Source organism: Megalobrama amblycephala, linkage group LG6 (genome assembly GCF_018812025.1).
Source record: "Megalobrama amblycephala isolate DHTTF-2021 linkage group LG6, ASM1881202v1, whole genome shotgun sequence".
NCBI lineage: Eukaryota > Metazoa > Chordata > Actinopteri > Cypriniformes > Xenocyprididae > Megalobrama > Megalobrama amblycephala.
Window position 1 is genome coordinate 40,392,782 of NC_063049.1, and position 17,791 is coordinate 40,410,572.

The following is a 17,791-nucleotide window of genomic DNA, read 5'->3' on the forward strand; positions in this document are numbered from 1 at the left end:
TCCTCAACTGCACCACATTTCACAACAGAACCTGACATTAATACAAATCTGTGGTCAAATTGATGCTTGAAGTCAACACGAAACATCATTTGCTACCATTTTACCTCCGTAATGATGAGGGAATGGATGATTCGTAATGTCAGTCTTAAAAGGAAAGTTGTTTCAGAGGTGGGGAAAGAAAATTACATTTTGATTAAAACGTACAAAGACTGGGAATGTGCATTAACTCTTTCCCTGCCATTGACGGACTTTTCTGGCAATCTATGTTTTCACTGTTTACAGTAGAGGGCGCTGTTACACATGGACTCGATCTACTCCATCTATGTTTTGAATATCACTCTTAATCTGATCGGATGTACTCTATCAAAAAAATAAATAATTATGCAAAATTTTGCTTTATGAAACTTCCCCAAATTCAAGTGTTGATAAAAAAGAAAACATGAAGCTAGAATTATTCTAGGTTAAGATATTCATACAACAAAATATTCTGGGTTCCATGAAAGTTTTGTGAAAATGATCAAAAATGCTGCCGCTGGCTGCCAACTTTTTAAAGAATCCTGGCGGGGAAAGAGTTAAATATTAAATAGGGTGAATTTTGATTTGATATTGACTATAAATGTTTTGTGTGTGTGTGTGTGTATGTGCATTAAAATTTAGTTGCACTATGTTATTTGACACAAATCTATAACAATGATGGTGTTTTTAAAGTTTAGGCATCTTTGCTGTATTTAGTCTCATAGCAACACATGAGGCACCGGCAGCATATCGCATCTCTTGTATCATTCCTGCCCACTGTTTCTTGTCCTCCTCATACCTGTTAAAAAAAGAGAGGGTTTAGATTTAGTCCCAGTTTAAATACACTTGACTAAATCTGAATAAATTTGTGATTTTAAACTTTTTACACTACCATTCAAAGTTTGGGGTCAGTAGGATTTTCGTGTATTATGCTCATCAAGGCTGTTTTCTATTTAAATATATTTTAAAATGTAATTTATATCTGTGACACAACGCATCATTACTCCAGTCTTCAGTGTCACATGATCCTTCAGAAATCATTCTAATATGCTGATTTGATGCTCAAGAAACATTTCTGATTATTATCAATGTTGAAAGCAATAGTGCTGCACAATATTTTTGTGATACAATTATTTTTCACAATTCTATGATGAATAGAACATTCAAAAGAACACTATTTATTTAAATTAGAAATATTGTCCAGCATTATAAATGTCTTTACTGTCACTTTTGATCAATTTAATGTGTCCTTGCGGAAAAAAAAAAAAAAAAAAAAACATTTGAACAGTATGAAGGCTTATAGAAGGAATAGTTCACCCAAAAATGAAAATTATCCCATTATTTTACATAACCCTCAAGCCATCCTAGGTGTGAATGAATATCTTCTTTCAGCCCAACACAATCACAATTATATTTTTCTTACAAAAACCCATCGCTTTGGATTACTTTTATAATGGATGGATGTGCTGGAGCTTCAAAAACTCAAGGCACTATTTAATGCCATTACATAGCAGTGAAGAGCCGGGATATTATTAATATAACTTATTGTGTTTGACTGAAAGAAGACAGTCATTTACACCTAGGATGGCTTGAGGGTGAGTAAATCATGAAATAATTTTCATTTTTGGGTGAACTATTCCTTTAAGACGAATATAATTCAAGCAAAACACTTACTGCCAGATGTCTGTGATTTCTGAAGGGACGCACTGTTTGTCATCGGTCTCCTTCACAGTGAAGCCGCCCACTGCATACAACACACCAGCAGCACTGACCACATTCACAGAGCTTCTCTCCTGAGCAAACTCAGCGAACACCTCCCATCTATTGGGAAAAACAACATGGTTTTAACGGATTCTGATAGTGGATAACTTAAACTATATCCCATACATTAACACCACAATATCTGAAACCTTTTAAATAATTTAACCACTCATTTTTGTCATTTTTTCCTACTATGGAAGTAAATGGCTACCGTCAGCTCTCAACATTCTTCAAAATATCTTCTTTTGCGTTCAACAGAAGAAAGAAAAAATTTTGGGTAAACTATTCCTTTAAGAAATATTCTAGTTTTCTTCCATTTTTCACTAGTGGACCTTTTTTAACGGTCATCAATATCGTAAATCCTGCAAAGGTTTTTATATTTTATTTTTTTCAAAACGTATGTACATTTATAACACTATACTTAGTATTACATTACCGTTGCATCAAATTACAAAAAAAAAATAGTTAACGCTGCTGTGAGGTTGTTCCTAAATGACATCTTTCTCTCTTCTGACTGCCGTTATCAATCGCTCTCTATTTTTTGAAAACACTATTTTGGAGTTTTTCTTTTGCTATTTGAACAAATGGAAACACAAAAAATATATTTAATGTATTCTCTCATTCACCGGTATAGAATTTTACACAACTATGACAACTTCCGCTTCTGAGAAACCTGGAAATGTGAAAAGGGTCTATCAAATGTTTTAAAAAAAACATGTTTTATTGGGAATATTGTTTTAATTGGTGATTATTTTATAGGTTTTCCCTCTGACCATTAATATTTTTCAATCCTGTCAGTCTATGTAATATCACTTTAACAAAAGCCAGTTCCTTTCTGACATCATACTCCAGGAAGTGACATTATTTTGGAGGGAAATCAACAACAGCTCAAATCAGTAAGTATTATCAATGGATTTGCAGAATTCTGTGATGTTTTGTGGTATTAAAGGAACACTCCATTTTTTTTTAAAAAAAGTGATACCACCAACTCCCCTAGAGTTAAACAGTTGAGTTTTAATTAGAAATGAAAAGTTGCGATTTTCTAGGCCGATATGTCTAGGAACTATACTCTCATTCCGGCGTAATAATCAAGGAACTTTGCTGCCATACCATGGGTGCAGCAGGCGCAATGATATCGGCCAAGAAAATCGCAACTTTTCATTTTTCGTCGGTCTTAGTACACGATGTAACTACAGAAAGTTTTAAATAGGAAAAATATCAAAAATTTGGTAATTTTTGAGCGAGATGCTAACGGTCTAAACAGATTCAATGAACTATGCTAAGCTATGCTAAAAGTGGTACTGCCAGACCCGGAGATCAGCTGAATCGGCTAGAAAACGGTAAAATTCAACTGTTTAACTCTAGGGGAGATGGAAAATGAGCCTATTTTCAAAAAAAGTGGAGTGTTCCTTTAAATGTTAATACTGTATGATAATGACAGTATTTCAAAAGATAATTGAAAAATACCAAATTTGCAAGCTAACTTTTAATTCTTCACTCAGTACTGGTCAACTTTAGCTTTGATTTAGAGCATCTTTAAGCCTTTAAAAAAATGTGTGTGTTTCAGGATTAAACATCATTAAAAAAAACAACAACCAGCAACTAGTGATTAATACCAAAGACTTAGAAAGGCGTATTATTATGAATGAGAATGCGCAATATGGCAGAATAAGTCCCGCCTTCTAAATAAGAGCCAATCGCCGATTGGTGAAGTCATCGCGTCACTGCAGCGGCCATTAGAAGCTCCGGTTCCTATAGAAACACTCAGACGCGCGCTTTCTTTAGAGACGTGTGCGTAGGACTGCGCATGCGCATTAGCTCGATCCAGCCTGAAAAATGCAGTTTCAAACGTTCAGAAACAAAATTTATGAGACAGTTGTTGTCAGACTTAATTGGTGATTTCAAATATTAAATTTAATCGAAAGCTTGGCGAACAGCTTTGGAGAATTTGATGTTTCCAAATTCAAAGAGATGCACTTGCATTCCCGAGAGGCGTTTTAAAGATGGCCGCCGAGTGAAATGACTTGTCTTAAAGGGACTTTGTTAATACGTACTTGTTTGTTGAAAAGTCATACGCTTCACAAGAGGCTAAAAGGCCATCTTCATTGACTCCTCCAACCACAATGATCTTTCCTTTGTGGACGGCTGCTCCAAACATGGACCTGGGTGTCTTCATGGCTGCCAGCTCTTTCCATTCTGACTTCTTGTGGTTGTACGCAAACATCTTGTTGATGGTTTTACTATTCCACAGATGAAAACAAGCAATGACGCCTTATCTCTGGCTTTTATTTTGTATTTAAGCTCATCTTAACTCAAATTTGACTTACTTTTCATCAGTCTTTCCTCCTATGCAGTAAACTAGTCCGTTCTGTGAGATCACACTGTGACCGTGAATTTTTAAGGGCAGTTTTTTGGTCTCCAGCCACTTCATCTTACTGCCAAGAAGAGTACAAAATAATTAGTTTATTTGGTTCATGCATGCATCAGAAAATGTAGAATAAACTTACTCAATATCATAACACAGCACTGAGTCCAGAGACTCGCTGGTCTGCAGGTCTTTACCAGCAACTGCAAACAAAAGGTTCTCAAACTCCCCCATGGCGAACAGACACCTGGGCGATGGCATTGGTGGCAGGGCAATCCAGTGTGGAGAATGAGAGTCCATCTGAAGAAAATGGATGATTTAAAATGATTATCAAATGTAGATAACTTTCATTTTATTCTCCCTGATGATATAGGCCTGATTATGATCAGGGCCTTTCCTTTTACCTATACCACTAGAAATATAAAGTCATGCAATTAAATCAATAGTTCATCTTGTCATCATTTTCTAACCCTCATGTTATTCCAAACCAGTAGCCTAAAAGTGGGATTTTCACACTTGTTAATCCGTTATTCTTAACTAAAACTAAAACCATAGTTGCTTGAAATAAAATAATAACTCTAATCAAATCAAATCAAATATTAGGGAAACATTTCTCAATTTTATTTAATTTAACTTGATTTAGATAACTTGGTATAATAAAAAACAAAATTACTAAAACTTTAAAATGAATTCATTCAAATATATGTATTAATAAAATGAAATAAAATATATATAATTACATAAATTTGTTTCATTATTTATATTTTTTTGCACTGTACATTAATTAAAATTCTTATTTATGAGGCCAGAAAATATATATTGGATAAATAACATTATTATTGGACTTCCTATGATGAATATGAATATTTAATATGGTTGTATTAATATTTAATGAGGCAAGCCTGTACATTTTATGTGCAAAACAGTTCTAACCCCCTTTCAAATGGATTAAAATGATGATAAAACAGGGTTAAGCAGAGTGTGAAAAGCCCTTCCTTACTGTTGTATCAATTGTAGCCTACTTTTATTTATTTTTGACAGCCTCAATTCTTCTTGATTGTATGGAAAGAACTAGAAGTCCTGCAAGATAGCTAACTTCAGACCTGAGGGTATGAATGAATTTTGAATGTATTAAAGACAAAGACTTTATATAGGGATTTGATTGCAATATATCGTTCCTCTGTGTCGTTATATCGTTATACCTGTGTTCATAATTAGAATTAAAACTTTTGCGAAACCCCTTCAGTTAAGAGCGGGCGGCCATTTTAAAATGTAATGTCTGGCTTCCGGTGTCATTCACTTCCAGTTATTTTAAGCTGTACAAATGCTGCTCGATATTACAAACTGGTATTTCTTACTATATTATTTTAATGTATCTTAATTATAAACAAGACTGTTTGTAGCTCAAACAGTTTTACAGTTTACAGCACTTTAATATTTTTCTCATTATTTCCCTGTAGCGTAAGGTGACCAGATTTCTGAAATGGAAACTGGGGACATTTCCTATTGGGGTGGTCAAAATATCACTAAAATCTAATTTGTTATTATCTATTTATTAAAAAACGGGGACAATACATTTTTGAATGTTTTTGTTTTTAATTGTCGTTGGTTCCTTATATTATTACATAATTATTATGATTTAGTTTGATTATTAGGATTTTTTCTCTGGTTTTAATACAATTCACCAAAAAACTATTCACGATTAATAAAAGCATTGTAAAAGCCGTTCAAAACAATATGCTTGTTATAACGCAAGTATGACTTTACAAAATGACTTTACATTACAAAAATAAAACATAAGTTTAAGATGATAAGACAAATAAAACAGCATTTAACAAATATTTTAACATTTTAGATTTAATATTTTAATTTTCACAAGCTGTTCTTACTGTATACAGAAATTACAACTGTTTTAACTTTTAACTATTTTTAACTATTATTTTGCATTTTAGACTCATTTTAAGCACAAAGTAGCACGTGTATTATTTATTTTATTTTATTTTTTATTCATATCTGAGTGTACCTTCACCACGTGATATAGTTAAGACGTGTGGAAAATGCTGCGTTGTGAACTTTTGTGGACATTTAAAATTGTGCACAACAATCCCGCACCCTGTTGAGGCTCTGTTATAAAACATACAAACAGTATTACTTTAGTCTAACATGAATAGTTAGCATGTTACTACCTTATAACCGATAACGATGTTTATTTTGATATTTGTCGATAATGGCGCGGTCCAGATTCACATTACGTTCTTCATGAAGTAGTAGGGCGCGCATGCATGCGCGACCAAGTGTATTTGCGGGTTGTTTTGAAGGAGCTATAAAACGGGGACATTTCCGGGGACAGCCCCAGTCGGGGACAGAACACCAAAAACCAGGACTGTCCCCGGAAAACGGGGATGTCTGGTCACCCTACTGTAGCAGTTAATAAATCTGAAATCTCAAACATTCACAGAAAACGCCTTACTTCCACATTGAAAAATAAGGTGGATAAGACTGTCTTAACCTGATAGAAGTAGCTCTGCAGTGGCGATTCCTCATCTTCCTCATCCACAAACAGCCCTCCCACAACGTACAGCAGGTTCTTCTTTGACGTAATGCTAACGTGGTTTCGAGGTATCTGCTCTGCTATCGCTGCTAGGAAGCATTCGTTTTCATTTGCATCATAGGCCACAGCTGCCGTGTCATTTATCATCAGCAGGAGATCCCTGGCGAACATCCCCAACCGTTGGTTGTCATTCAGATAACCAGGCAATGCATTCTCCCCCTCTTCTCCTTCGCCTTTCTCGCCCTCCTTAATTTGTGGAAGTTTTCCCGCAAAAGCCTCTTTGATGACCTTCAGCTTCTTGACGAGCTCGGGGTCGGCCTTGATGATGTCGTCCTTTTCCACTTTCTCCTTGAAGTATTTCTCCGGTAGAAGTCGGAAGCGGATGTGTTCGAAGGCATCTCCCAAAGCTTTTGCCCGGTTCTCCTTGTTCTTCCGGACCCATTTCATCAAGAGCTCGTACACGACCTCTTCTTTTTCTACGTTGAGAGAGTCGCACCCGATGATAGCGAAAAGCTCGGGAGCATTGAACTCAAGAAAGTCCTCATCCTTGGACAAAGTCTCAAAACGCTCCGCTATGAAGTCCCTAGAGGCCACAGCGAGCCTCGGGCAGTTCAAAACCAGTCCCATTCTGAAGATGGCCAAGCAGTTACCCAAAGACAGCTTGTTTTGTAGATAGTTGACGCAAACAGTGAAAACGGATGGGATCTGAAACCTGTTGGCGACTGCGAAGATGTCTTGCACGTTTTCATCTGTGATTTCGATGTCTGCAGAATAGAGATAGTTCACAATCATATCCATAATGGTGGGATCCACATTCTCCAGCACTACTTCCTCGCTGGAGTCTTTCTTCTCAACGCCGTCTTCGGTAAAGTACAGCTCTCTGAAGTACGGGCTGCACGCAGCCATTATGAGTTTGTGGCAGGGAAGACTCCGATCTCCAACCTTCAGAATACAATCCACAAACTTGTTCTCCTTCAGAAGTTCCTTTAAACCATCCTGGAGCAGAGTGCTCTGAAAGAGCCTCAGGTCCTCCTTGATACTCATTGGTTCCATCTCAAAGGTTGCAGGTCTCAAAGAGGATGCAGTACTTCCTCTCGTCTTGCCGTCTCAGTTGTAAGAAGCTGAAATAACACACAGCACCAACACAAACCCCCTGCAATTTAAGTCCACCCCTCTAAATATAGACCCCTCATACAGTCAGAAAGAATTCAGGCTGACTAAACGGGAGCCGCATCAAGCAGCTGTCAAAAGACTGAAAAAGACAACTGTGAACCTTGGACACACTCAGAGGTCAGGGGTGTTTTGTAATGGGAAAATGAACGTGTGTTTGGAAGGAGTGACACGTCAGTAGGAATTCAACTGATGTCTGAGAGTTTTAAATAATCATAAAGGTGTGTGTCATTACTTTTGTTTTGCGTGTGCCGTCATTTGTACGACTTCTAAAAAATGAGTTTATAGTTCTGTGACTCATTCATGATCCACGTCTGGAAAGATCCAGCCAAAAATGAAAATTCTGTCATTATTCATGCTCTCTCATATGGACTAGTATTATAAAATCAATGATTTTTTTGTTCTTTGTGGAGCTTGGCAGCCTATAAAAGTTCATTAAATAGGAAGTTTGCATACTTAATATTAATTTTACATTTTTGTTTCACAGGGGAAAATAACAGCACACAAGTTTGGATCAACATGAAGGTGAGTAAACAATGATTTTTGTAAAAATATTCCTTTAAATGTTCTTATTTTACATTTGAACATTTTGGTGCCTAAAATGTCAGCAAACAGCAGCTGCTGTGAGGCCAGAGAGCAATGAATCAGATCTTCATTTGTGAAGTGGCTGAGCTCCTCTGACACATTTTTAACCAGACTTTGTCAAACCCGAGCTAAAAACAGAATGTGATGATGGTTTGATCAAGCCACTGATATCAAAACTGCTTAAACACAAAAAACTATTTCCTACATCACATTCTCTCATACTTTTATTACAACACAACAGCAAAATTAGCATGTAAAGTTCTCTACACAAAACTAGCTTGCAGTTTCTAATATACAAATATTATTATTTTATACTTACATACAGTATATAAATGTTTCTATTTCTATACATATATTCATATATTATACATAAGTAACTTTTTCTTAACTTACACTTGGCTCAAATATGATTTGTAAACATATGTAATTATCAAATAGCAAATAAATACTCTGACATTTTGCTAATTACAAAATCCTTGATGTTGGATGTAAACAATGTATCAAACAATGCAATGCCAAAATACATAACTGTACAGAGTGCTTGAGCTTTTTAACCCATGACTTCCCAGAGTCCCTGTAGTGTGAATCCATCCTTCAGTTTCTCTATAGCCAGACCTAATTCTTCAGAAAACACCGGCTCACGATCATGTTGCTTAAGGAGAGGGAAAAAAGATTCATTTAAAAGATAGATAGATAGATAGATAGATAGACAGATAGATAGATAGATAGATAGATAGATAGATAGATAGATAGATAGATAGATAGATAGATAGATAGAAGAAAGATTGGTTATAGATAGACAGATAGATAGACAGACAGACGATAGATAGATAGACAGATGGATGGACAGATAGATAGATAGATAGATAGATAGACAGAAGAAAGATCAATTATAGATAGACAGATATATAGACAGATGATAGATAGATAGATAGATAGATAGATAGACAGATATATAGACAGATGATAGATAGATAGATAGATAGATAGATAGATAGATAGATAGATAGATGGACAGATAGATGGACGGATGGATAGATGGATAAACAGACAGACGATAGATAGATAGATAGATAGATAGATAGATAGATAGATAGATAGATAGATAGATAGATAGATAGATAGATAGTCGGATGGACGAATAGATGGACGGATAGACAGACACAGATGGAAGAACAGACGGACGGATAGACTGATAGACAAACAGATAGATAGATGATATAGATAAATAGACAGACAGAAGAAAGATCGATTATAGATAGACAGATATATAGACAGACGATAGATAGACGGATGGATGGAGAGATAGATGGATAGATGGATAAACAGACAGATGATAGATAGATAGATAGATAGATAGATAGATAGATAGATAGATAGATAGATAGATAGATAGATAGATAGATGGACAAATGGATGGACGGATGGACGAATAGACAGACACAGATGGACGAACAGACAGACAGATGGATGGACTGATAGACAAACAGATAAACAGATAGATAGATAGACGGATAGACAGACAGATAGATAGACGAAGAGACGGACGTATAGACAGATAGATAGATAGATAGACAGATGGATGGACAGATAGACAGACAGATAGATAGATAGATAGATAGATAGATAGATAGATAGATAGATAGATAGATAGATAGATAGATAGATAGATTTACCTTATTTCCATCTGCAAAATACGCCTGTGGATGAGAAGGAGATAAAAAGCAGTGATTATATATGTAATGAAAAGTAAGGTAAATCTTAAATAAGAAAACATTCTCAATGCCAGAATCATCAGAACTCGGTGTAAACATTTTTGAAACCTGGCAACAAAACTCTGTGTTGGTGGGACATTGTGAGTTATGGCTTAAGCGATCATCTATTTTCAGCATGTGACACACACACACAGCACTATGTGTTGAAAGCAGAGCGTCATTATTTCTGAGAGTAGCATATGAGGTAAAACTCACGGTAAAAGCATCCGTGTGCTCATCTGGCTCAATCTCCACGTCATCAGGCGGCTGCTCCACGGTCAGCTCCTCCAGAGGCTGAGGCTGAGAAAGAAAGGTCATTTATTTTTATGTTATTTATGGGCTTTTTGCTTTGATTTACAGAAAAGTGGAGGCATGTGTAACAGTGATGTACTTCAGCTAATGGGGTTTTTGATACAACACAAAACGGAGATCACTCATTAGAAGTATAGAATACAATACAGTTTCAAAACAACCGTTTTTAATATTATCACACATTTCACTATACATGAAAACAAATCTTTGTAACTACCTTTTCTTCCATCTCATATTCCACACCAAAAATGGGGTTTGCCGAGTACACTTTGTGTAAGGAGTTGATTTCCTTCACTGCATCTTGTAACTTGTCCATAGGATCGATCTTGAATCCCAGCACATATCCTCCCGTCTGAGAGATGAAAAAAAAAATATATAAAAATGTTGGCTTCATTCACACCAGGGAATTAAATCCACAGACAAAAGTTCCATAGTTTGGGGTCAGTAAGATATTTTAAAATGTTTTTGAAACAGAGACTGCATTTATTTGATCAAAAATACAGTAAAAACAGTAATATTGTGAAATATTATTACCATTTAAAATAACTGTTTTCTATTGGAATATATTTTAAACTGTAATTTATTCCTGTGATCAAAGCTGAATTTTCAGCATCATTACTCCAGTCTTCAGTGTCACATGATCCTTCAGAAATCATTCTGATATGATGATTTGATGCTCAAGAAACATTTCTTATTGTTATCAATGTTGAAAACAGTTGTGCTGCTTAAAATTTTTGTGCAAACCATTCAAAAGAACAGCATTTATATAAAATAGAAATCTTTTGTAACATAAATATCACTTTGGGTCAATTTAATGCATTCTTGCTAAATAAATGCATTATTATTATTATTATTATTTTAAATCTTACTGACCACAAAATTTTGAACAATAGTGTGCAAATACCCTCTTTTGTTCTTTACCAAGTCAAATAATAATCATTTTATGAATCATTATGTTTTAAATAAAATGCTAGTGTCATTATAGGTCACATCATATGATATATATATAGATGGTTTTTCTGGAGATCTGGATCCTGGTCCAAACTTACCTGTTGAGAGCTCTCAATCACAAGAGCAAGTCCAAATTTAGAGTCTCTAATCCTTATGGAGCGCTTCAAACAAAGGGATAAGAAAAAGAAAGCATGGTTTTAATAAATACAACTCATTACTGATGGCTCATTCTTTGTCTTTAGAAGCAGAAGAAACACTCACAATTTGCAGATAGGGAATGCTGACATTGAAGCTCTCGTTCATGTTGGCATGCCACACTATCCTCACGTTAGTTATGAAAAACGTTCCAAGATTACCCTGAAACATAAGGCGATGCTTAATTACACATCCTTCCCTCATGAGTCAAAATGACTCAACATTAAAATTACACTTCATTTTTTTGTCCAGAAAGCTTATATTGTTTTAATGCATTTTTTGGGAGATTTTTTTGTTATTTATTATTTTATTTACCTCCTAAATTACTAAATTACTCCTAAAATTTTAACATTAAAAATAAGCACATTCTTCACATTCTTTCTCTGCAGTACATGCAAAATTCAGTTTAAAAAATCATGCATTGGGGGTCTCTTATGGAAAAATATAACATGACATTTCATGACTATTGCCACTAGATGGCCTGGAGCAAATGAACTGGACCACTAGGAACTAAAGTCCCATTTGTTTATGAATTCAGGCATGTATTTATTTAGACATTACAAAATCACTTTTGAGCATTTTTGTTAGCTTTTTGTAGTTTTGTATTTATGTTGAAATGTCAGATATTGCAATAATTCAAGTGAGTAAGGTGGACAGCAGGAAAAAACAGTAAAAAAAACAAACAAGTAAAACATTGAAGAATATGTATTAGAATATACTGATTTTTATTCAGAATGATAAAAGTTATTATTCCAAAAATGTTATAGTTGTACCATTCATAGTGTGTGTGTGCGCGCGCATTGTTCTGCACTGTAAATAAGTTCAAATCTGATCACTTCATATCTGTGTGTGGTCGGCATTGTCACTGATTGAATTTTATTTGAAAAAAACTGGGGGGAAAAAATTGTGCCATTATACATTCATTTTAATGGGAATTGCAAGGTGTTTGTGTGTATATTATGTATGTGTGTTCATTGGGGATGTTCTGTGGTCTCATCCCTTCATCTCTGTGTATGTGTGTGTGTGTTCTGGATTGTGCCAGATTTTCTTTTTTTTTTTATTATTATTATTATTTACAGTTTCCATCATTTCCCATTAATTCCTATGTGGGTCAATTTGACCAGTGAGGGAAGGATTTGTTACTATTTTTACAACCACAAAAACTACTTGAATTTGTTGTGTTTATTCCAATTTCAAGTGTGACAAAACTGATAAGGTCTTGTGCCACTCTGATGAACACTGAATTTTTAAAAATTAAAAGGAAATGAATGTTGTGTCAAAATGACCCGAGGAGAGTATAAAGGTTAAGGTCACAACAACAGGCTTTAAATTCCTACTAAAACAATAAATAATAATATTGTTAACCCTTGTGCGGTCTTCGTTTGGGAAGTACACTCAGGGTCTTCGGGGTCTCCACAGACCCCAGGCAACAAAATGCAATTTGTTTTTTAAACAAATGTAATTTTATTCTGTTTATTAATGTTTTTACTTCATATTTGTGCAGTTTTTGGAGGATTTATCATATTTTTTAAATTTATATAAATAAATTAAAAAATATTTTTTTAAATAGGTTTTTATACAAAAACAGCTTTTTACATAAAATTCACTTTATAAAAGACCCACATTTCTAAATTTCATTCATGGGGATAACATGGATAATTTGACATGGTTTAGTATAAGAATTTTGCCCATCTTTTGGAAAATGCAGTTATAAAAGTAAAAAAACTATCATTTTTACCAGTAGATGGCTGCAGAGCTCCACTATTTGCTACGTGCTATTTGACTGATTGAAATACATCTTTTCACAAGTATTCTTCAGTTGGATTCATATCTAGATATTCTGAAATCACAATTATAACAATAAAGGCTACTTTTTGTCAAAGTTTAGTATTTTTTGTAATGAAAAAAATCAGTTTTTCAATATTGTTACATTATGATGAGACTTGGACTTGAAAATGGACAAAATTCATCCTCAAAATCAACATTTTTGAAAAACTTATTTTTTTTAGTACAAAAAAATGCTAAACTTTGACAAAAAGTAATTTGTATTGTCTTTTATTGTCATAATTGTGATTTCATAATATTTAGATATAAATCCAACTGAAAAATACTTGTGAAAAGATGTCTTTCAGTCAGTCAAATAGCACATAGCAAATAGTGGAGCTCTGCAGCCATCTACTGGTAAAAATGATAGTTTTTTTACTTTTATAACTGCATTTTCCAAAAGATGGGCAAAAATCTTATACTAAACCATGTCAAATTATCCATGTTATCCCCATGAATGAAAGTTAGAAATGTGGGTCTTTTATAAAGTGAATTTTAAATAATAAACTGTTTTTGTATAAAAAAATATTTATTTATTTATTTATATAAATTTAAAAGATATGACAAATCCTCCAAAAACTGCACATATATGAAGTAAAAACATTAATAAACAGAGTAAAATTACATTTGTTTTTTAAAAAACAATTATTTTGGTACAAAATTACATTTTGTTGCCTGGGGTCTGTGGAGACCCCGAAGACCCTGAATGTGACCCTTTTTTTTACACTAACATAAAAACAAGATATCACTCCAATTTTTTTTTCTTTGTAGATCTAGAAAGTGTTAACAACTGTACAAAGTTTAATGTCATTTGGACAAAGAGAAAATTTTTTTTTATTTGAGCAAACGTCGTTTGAGACGTAACCCTATAAGGGTTAATCCACTGAAAATACCTGATCACTAGACAGGTTCCAGACTCCATTAATTTTGTCGTACACCTGCTCCTGTGGCAGAAGCCTCAGCTGTTTATTCTGAATAAGAGCTCCTCTTAGCTTCAGATCCCGATACATTTTGGAAGTCTCATAAGCTCTGCAAGAAACAGAAATAATTAGTTTGGTAATATTTTATATACCTTATTGTATCTAATACTTTACATGTCTTAGTAATATTATTTGGGTCAACTAAATGAATAAAAGTAAATGAATAAATAAAAATAATTTCAACATGATCATTTGTTCCATGCTTTATCTTATGCAAAATCTACATTTCCTTTTTTTGACACTTTCCTATAATAATATTTATCTTTTGTGTGCTGTGCAAAATAAAATATAGCTTGTCTCTTTTAGCTTAAAATACATACCCATGACTACATCTTATTATATTTAAAATTACTAAAACATAATTTGCTCTAACTACTGTTCAATCTTTAACTGTTTACATTAAAAATGTGGTATTTAATATTATATAATTTACAGAACAGATTTCCTTGAGTGTTTTATAGATTACACCACAGATCTTACTATACTGTAGATCTGAAGATTAGTTTGTTAATGAACAAAAACAAAGCCGATATGAAAATGAAAATCACTAATCACTAAACTTGTCATTATGTATAACGCAAGTACCTGTGAACAGCAATGACTGATGTAAACAGTCTTGGACTTCCTGGGACCACATTGGTGAATATGAACTCAAATCTAGTGTTATTAGATTTGGTTAATATGTAAAGTGCTTCGGTCTGACCTCTCAGTTTCTGGGAAAAAAAGAGGGAATTTGACATCATCTACATGGACTATTAAAACGTGATTTTGACGTGAAGGAACATGAAGGAAGATGACTCACTGAATTTGCTGTCCTCGTGGTGATATTAATAATACAGTTGTATCCCACAGCTGTTAATAAACACAAAAGACAGAATGTGTCAGATAATGATTGACAGTTCAACTGACAGTAAACATCCCTGATGCATGAATGATTAAATCACAATGGATTATTTTTTAACGTAGAAACAAGAAAATAAACATTTAAAATGTTTTTGAGAGAGCTACATCTGTCCGTTGCAATAAAAACTCAAGTTTTAGATTTTTCCATTATAGTAATGAACTCTAATTACTGCTCTAATTCTGTTCAATAGAGGGCGACAAAGGCTCACTATGAAGAGCTGCAACAGAGATTATTATTTAATACTTCTCAAATACTCACACAAGTTGACTCTTGGCAGTGCCAATGAATGCCAGATTATCCTCAAATTGGTCACTAGGAGTCTTCCTATATGAAGACAAAACAAGACATGACATTACAATAACCAAAACAATATACAATATAAACAAGACAATTATTGATATTTGGCATGACAGTAATCTAATAAGAAACCAATGAGGGTAACCACAAGTTATTAGGGTGAAATGGCCACATTTATTCACCTCTATCCCCATTATTTCCCTTCGTGTCCTCGATGGAATCCAGGCAGTCGATGAGAGCTTCACCTGGTCTGGTTTTCATCTGCCTTAAATGAAATATAAAATCATTTGTTGCTGTCTGAGAGGAGAATAAAACACTAGATGGGTTTTAAAACGGGGGGTGAAAACTTTTGATCAGGATGAAGAAGTCCAAATTTTTCTTATTTTGTATAAAAATCAATTTCTTTCATTTAGTACTGCCCTTCGGAAGCAACAGAAGATACTCACATGTTTCCCAGAAGACAAATATTCCGTGATCTTCAAATTCAAAAAGTTTTCACCCCCCGACTCTTAATGCATCGTGTTTCCTTCTGGAGCATCAGTGAATGTTTGAACCTTTTTTTAATAGTTGTGTTTGAGTCCCTCAGTTGTCCTCAATGTGAAAAGATGGATCTCAGAATCAAAAGCATTTTTTATTTTATTTTTCTAGGAAGCATCTTGTAGTTTTAGCATATGTAATCAAAATCAAGTGTAAAACAGTATCAAATTAAAATGTAAAAAAGTGTGACAGTCCTGAAGGCATTATTATGTCTTATATTATATTTTTATATGCATTTTTTATATATTTATATTGTATAATTTTACCTAATAGTAGTATTTTAGTATTTATACTATAATATTTTTTATTAATATTTTAATTAGTCTTGATTTTTATATTTGAAATGTTTATTTTTAGTTTAAATTTTTAGTAATTTTGTTTTATTAGTTTTTAATATTACTATTTAGGATCAGTTTATTTTAGTTCAGTTTTAGTTTTTGGCTTATCCCCCAGTATTTCCCCACAGTAATTCTCATTTTAGTGCCTCAACTTAAACTTATTTCAGTTAGTTGCCAAAACAAAATTTCTAATTTTCGTTTATTTTGTTTTTCATCTGATAATTATATATATATATTTTAAATGGGCTTTATTTCAATGAACACAAATGTTTTAAATGGTTTTAGTGAACATTTACAATAATAACCCCGGTTATAGTTTAACAATAAACACCTTATTGATCTGAGAGAATGTTTAAACTCTTTAAAGACACTTTATATTAATTGACTGACTCAAATGCATGATGGATATGAATGTATAAGCGCTCGAGGCCTGTATGATTACAACAAACACATCACAGAGAAACACATGCACGCTTAATTTACATCCATCGACATGCAAAATGCATAAAGCGTCTTGATAGTTCACGATTTAATGAATGAATGTTACTAGCTTCCGAGCTAGCAGGTTAGCGCGAGGACTTACTGCGATGTGATGTCAAATCTCACGTCTCTGTCCTCCCAGAGCGCGTCTAACACTGACGCCATGATCGAGCAGCGTTTATAAGATAATTAAACTAAAGTAAATATGTTTTTCCTTTGATTATAAGAACTGAAACCTGCTCGCTCGGTAAGAGGATTTAGATCAGAGCAGAGCGTCTTCACGTCACCACGGTAACATCAGTGAGTACGGCGGTTCGCAAGGGACAAACTTCGAAGATCTAGATCTATTCAGTTTTGACAGGACTTTGTAGTTAAAGGGTTAGTTCACCCAAAAATGAAAATATTGTCATTAATTACTCACCCTCATGTCGTTTTACACCTGTAAGACCTTCATTCATCTTCGGAACACAAATTAAGATATTTTTGTTGAAATCCGATGGCTCAGTGAGGCCTGCATAGCCAGTAATGGCATTTCCTCTCTCAAGATCCATTAATGTACTAAAAACACATTTAAATCAGTTCATGTGAGTACAGTGGTTCTACCGTAATATTATAAAGCGATGAGAATATTTTTTGTGCGCCAAAAAAACAAAATAACGACTTTTTAACAATATCTAGTGATGGGCGATTCTACTTCTTGAAGCTTCGGAGCTTTAGGAATCGAATCAGTGAATCGTAGCGCCAAAGTCACGTGATTTCAACAGTTTGGCGG

The 17,791-nt window shown here is 34.0% G+C and overlaps 2 protein-coding genes across 2 annotated transcripts; both read right to left on the bottom strand.

Annotated features, from left to right (window-relative positions):
* Positions 1 to 632: 632 nt before the first annotated feature.
* On the bottom strand, positions 633 to 7,852 carry klhl41a (kelch-like family member 41a). The gene is made up of 6 exons (XM_048194616.1): positions 6,651 to 7,852; positions 4,284 to 4,441; positions 4,104 to 4,211; positions 3,831 to 4,016; positions 1,690 to 1,836; positions 633 to 814 (listed from the first exon to the last, which is right to left on the bottom strand). Exons 1-6 carry the CDS (start codon positions 7,743 to 7,745, stop codon positions 703 to 705), a joined length of 1,806 nt encoding a protein of 601 aa, XP_048050573.1. The 5' UTR covers positions 7,746 to 7,852; the 3' UTR covers positions 633 to 702.
* Positions 7,853 to 8,653: 801 nt separating this feature from the next.
* Positions 8,654 to 17,332, bottom strand: bbs5 (Bardet-Biedl syndrome 5). Its single transcript, XM_048194617.1, has 12 exons — positions 17,123 to 17,332; positions 15,847 to 15,929; positions 15,626 to 15,691; positions 15,266 to 15,315; positions 15,049 to 15,176; positions 14,377 to 14,512; positions 11,726 to 11,821; positions 11,563 to 11,625; positions 10,731 to 10,865; positions 10,418 to 10,501; positions 10,124 to 10,147; positions 8,654 to 9,099 (listed from the first exon to the last, which is right to left on the bottom strand). Exons 1-12 carry the CDS (start codon positions 17,182 to 17,184, stop codon positions 8,998 to 9,000), a joined length of 1,029 nt encoding a protein of 342 aa, XP_048050574.1. The 5' UTR covers positions 17,185 to 17,332; the 3' UTR covers positions 8,654 to 8,997.
* Positions 17,333 to 17,791: the final 459 nt, after the last annotated feature.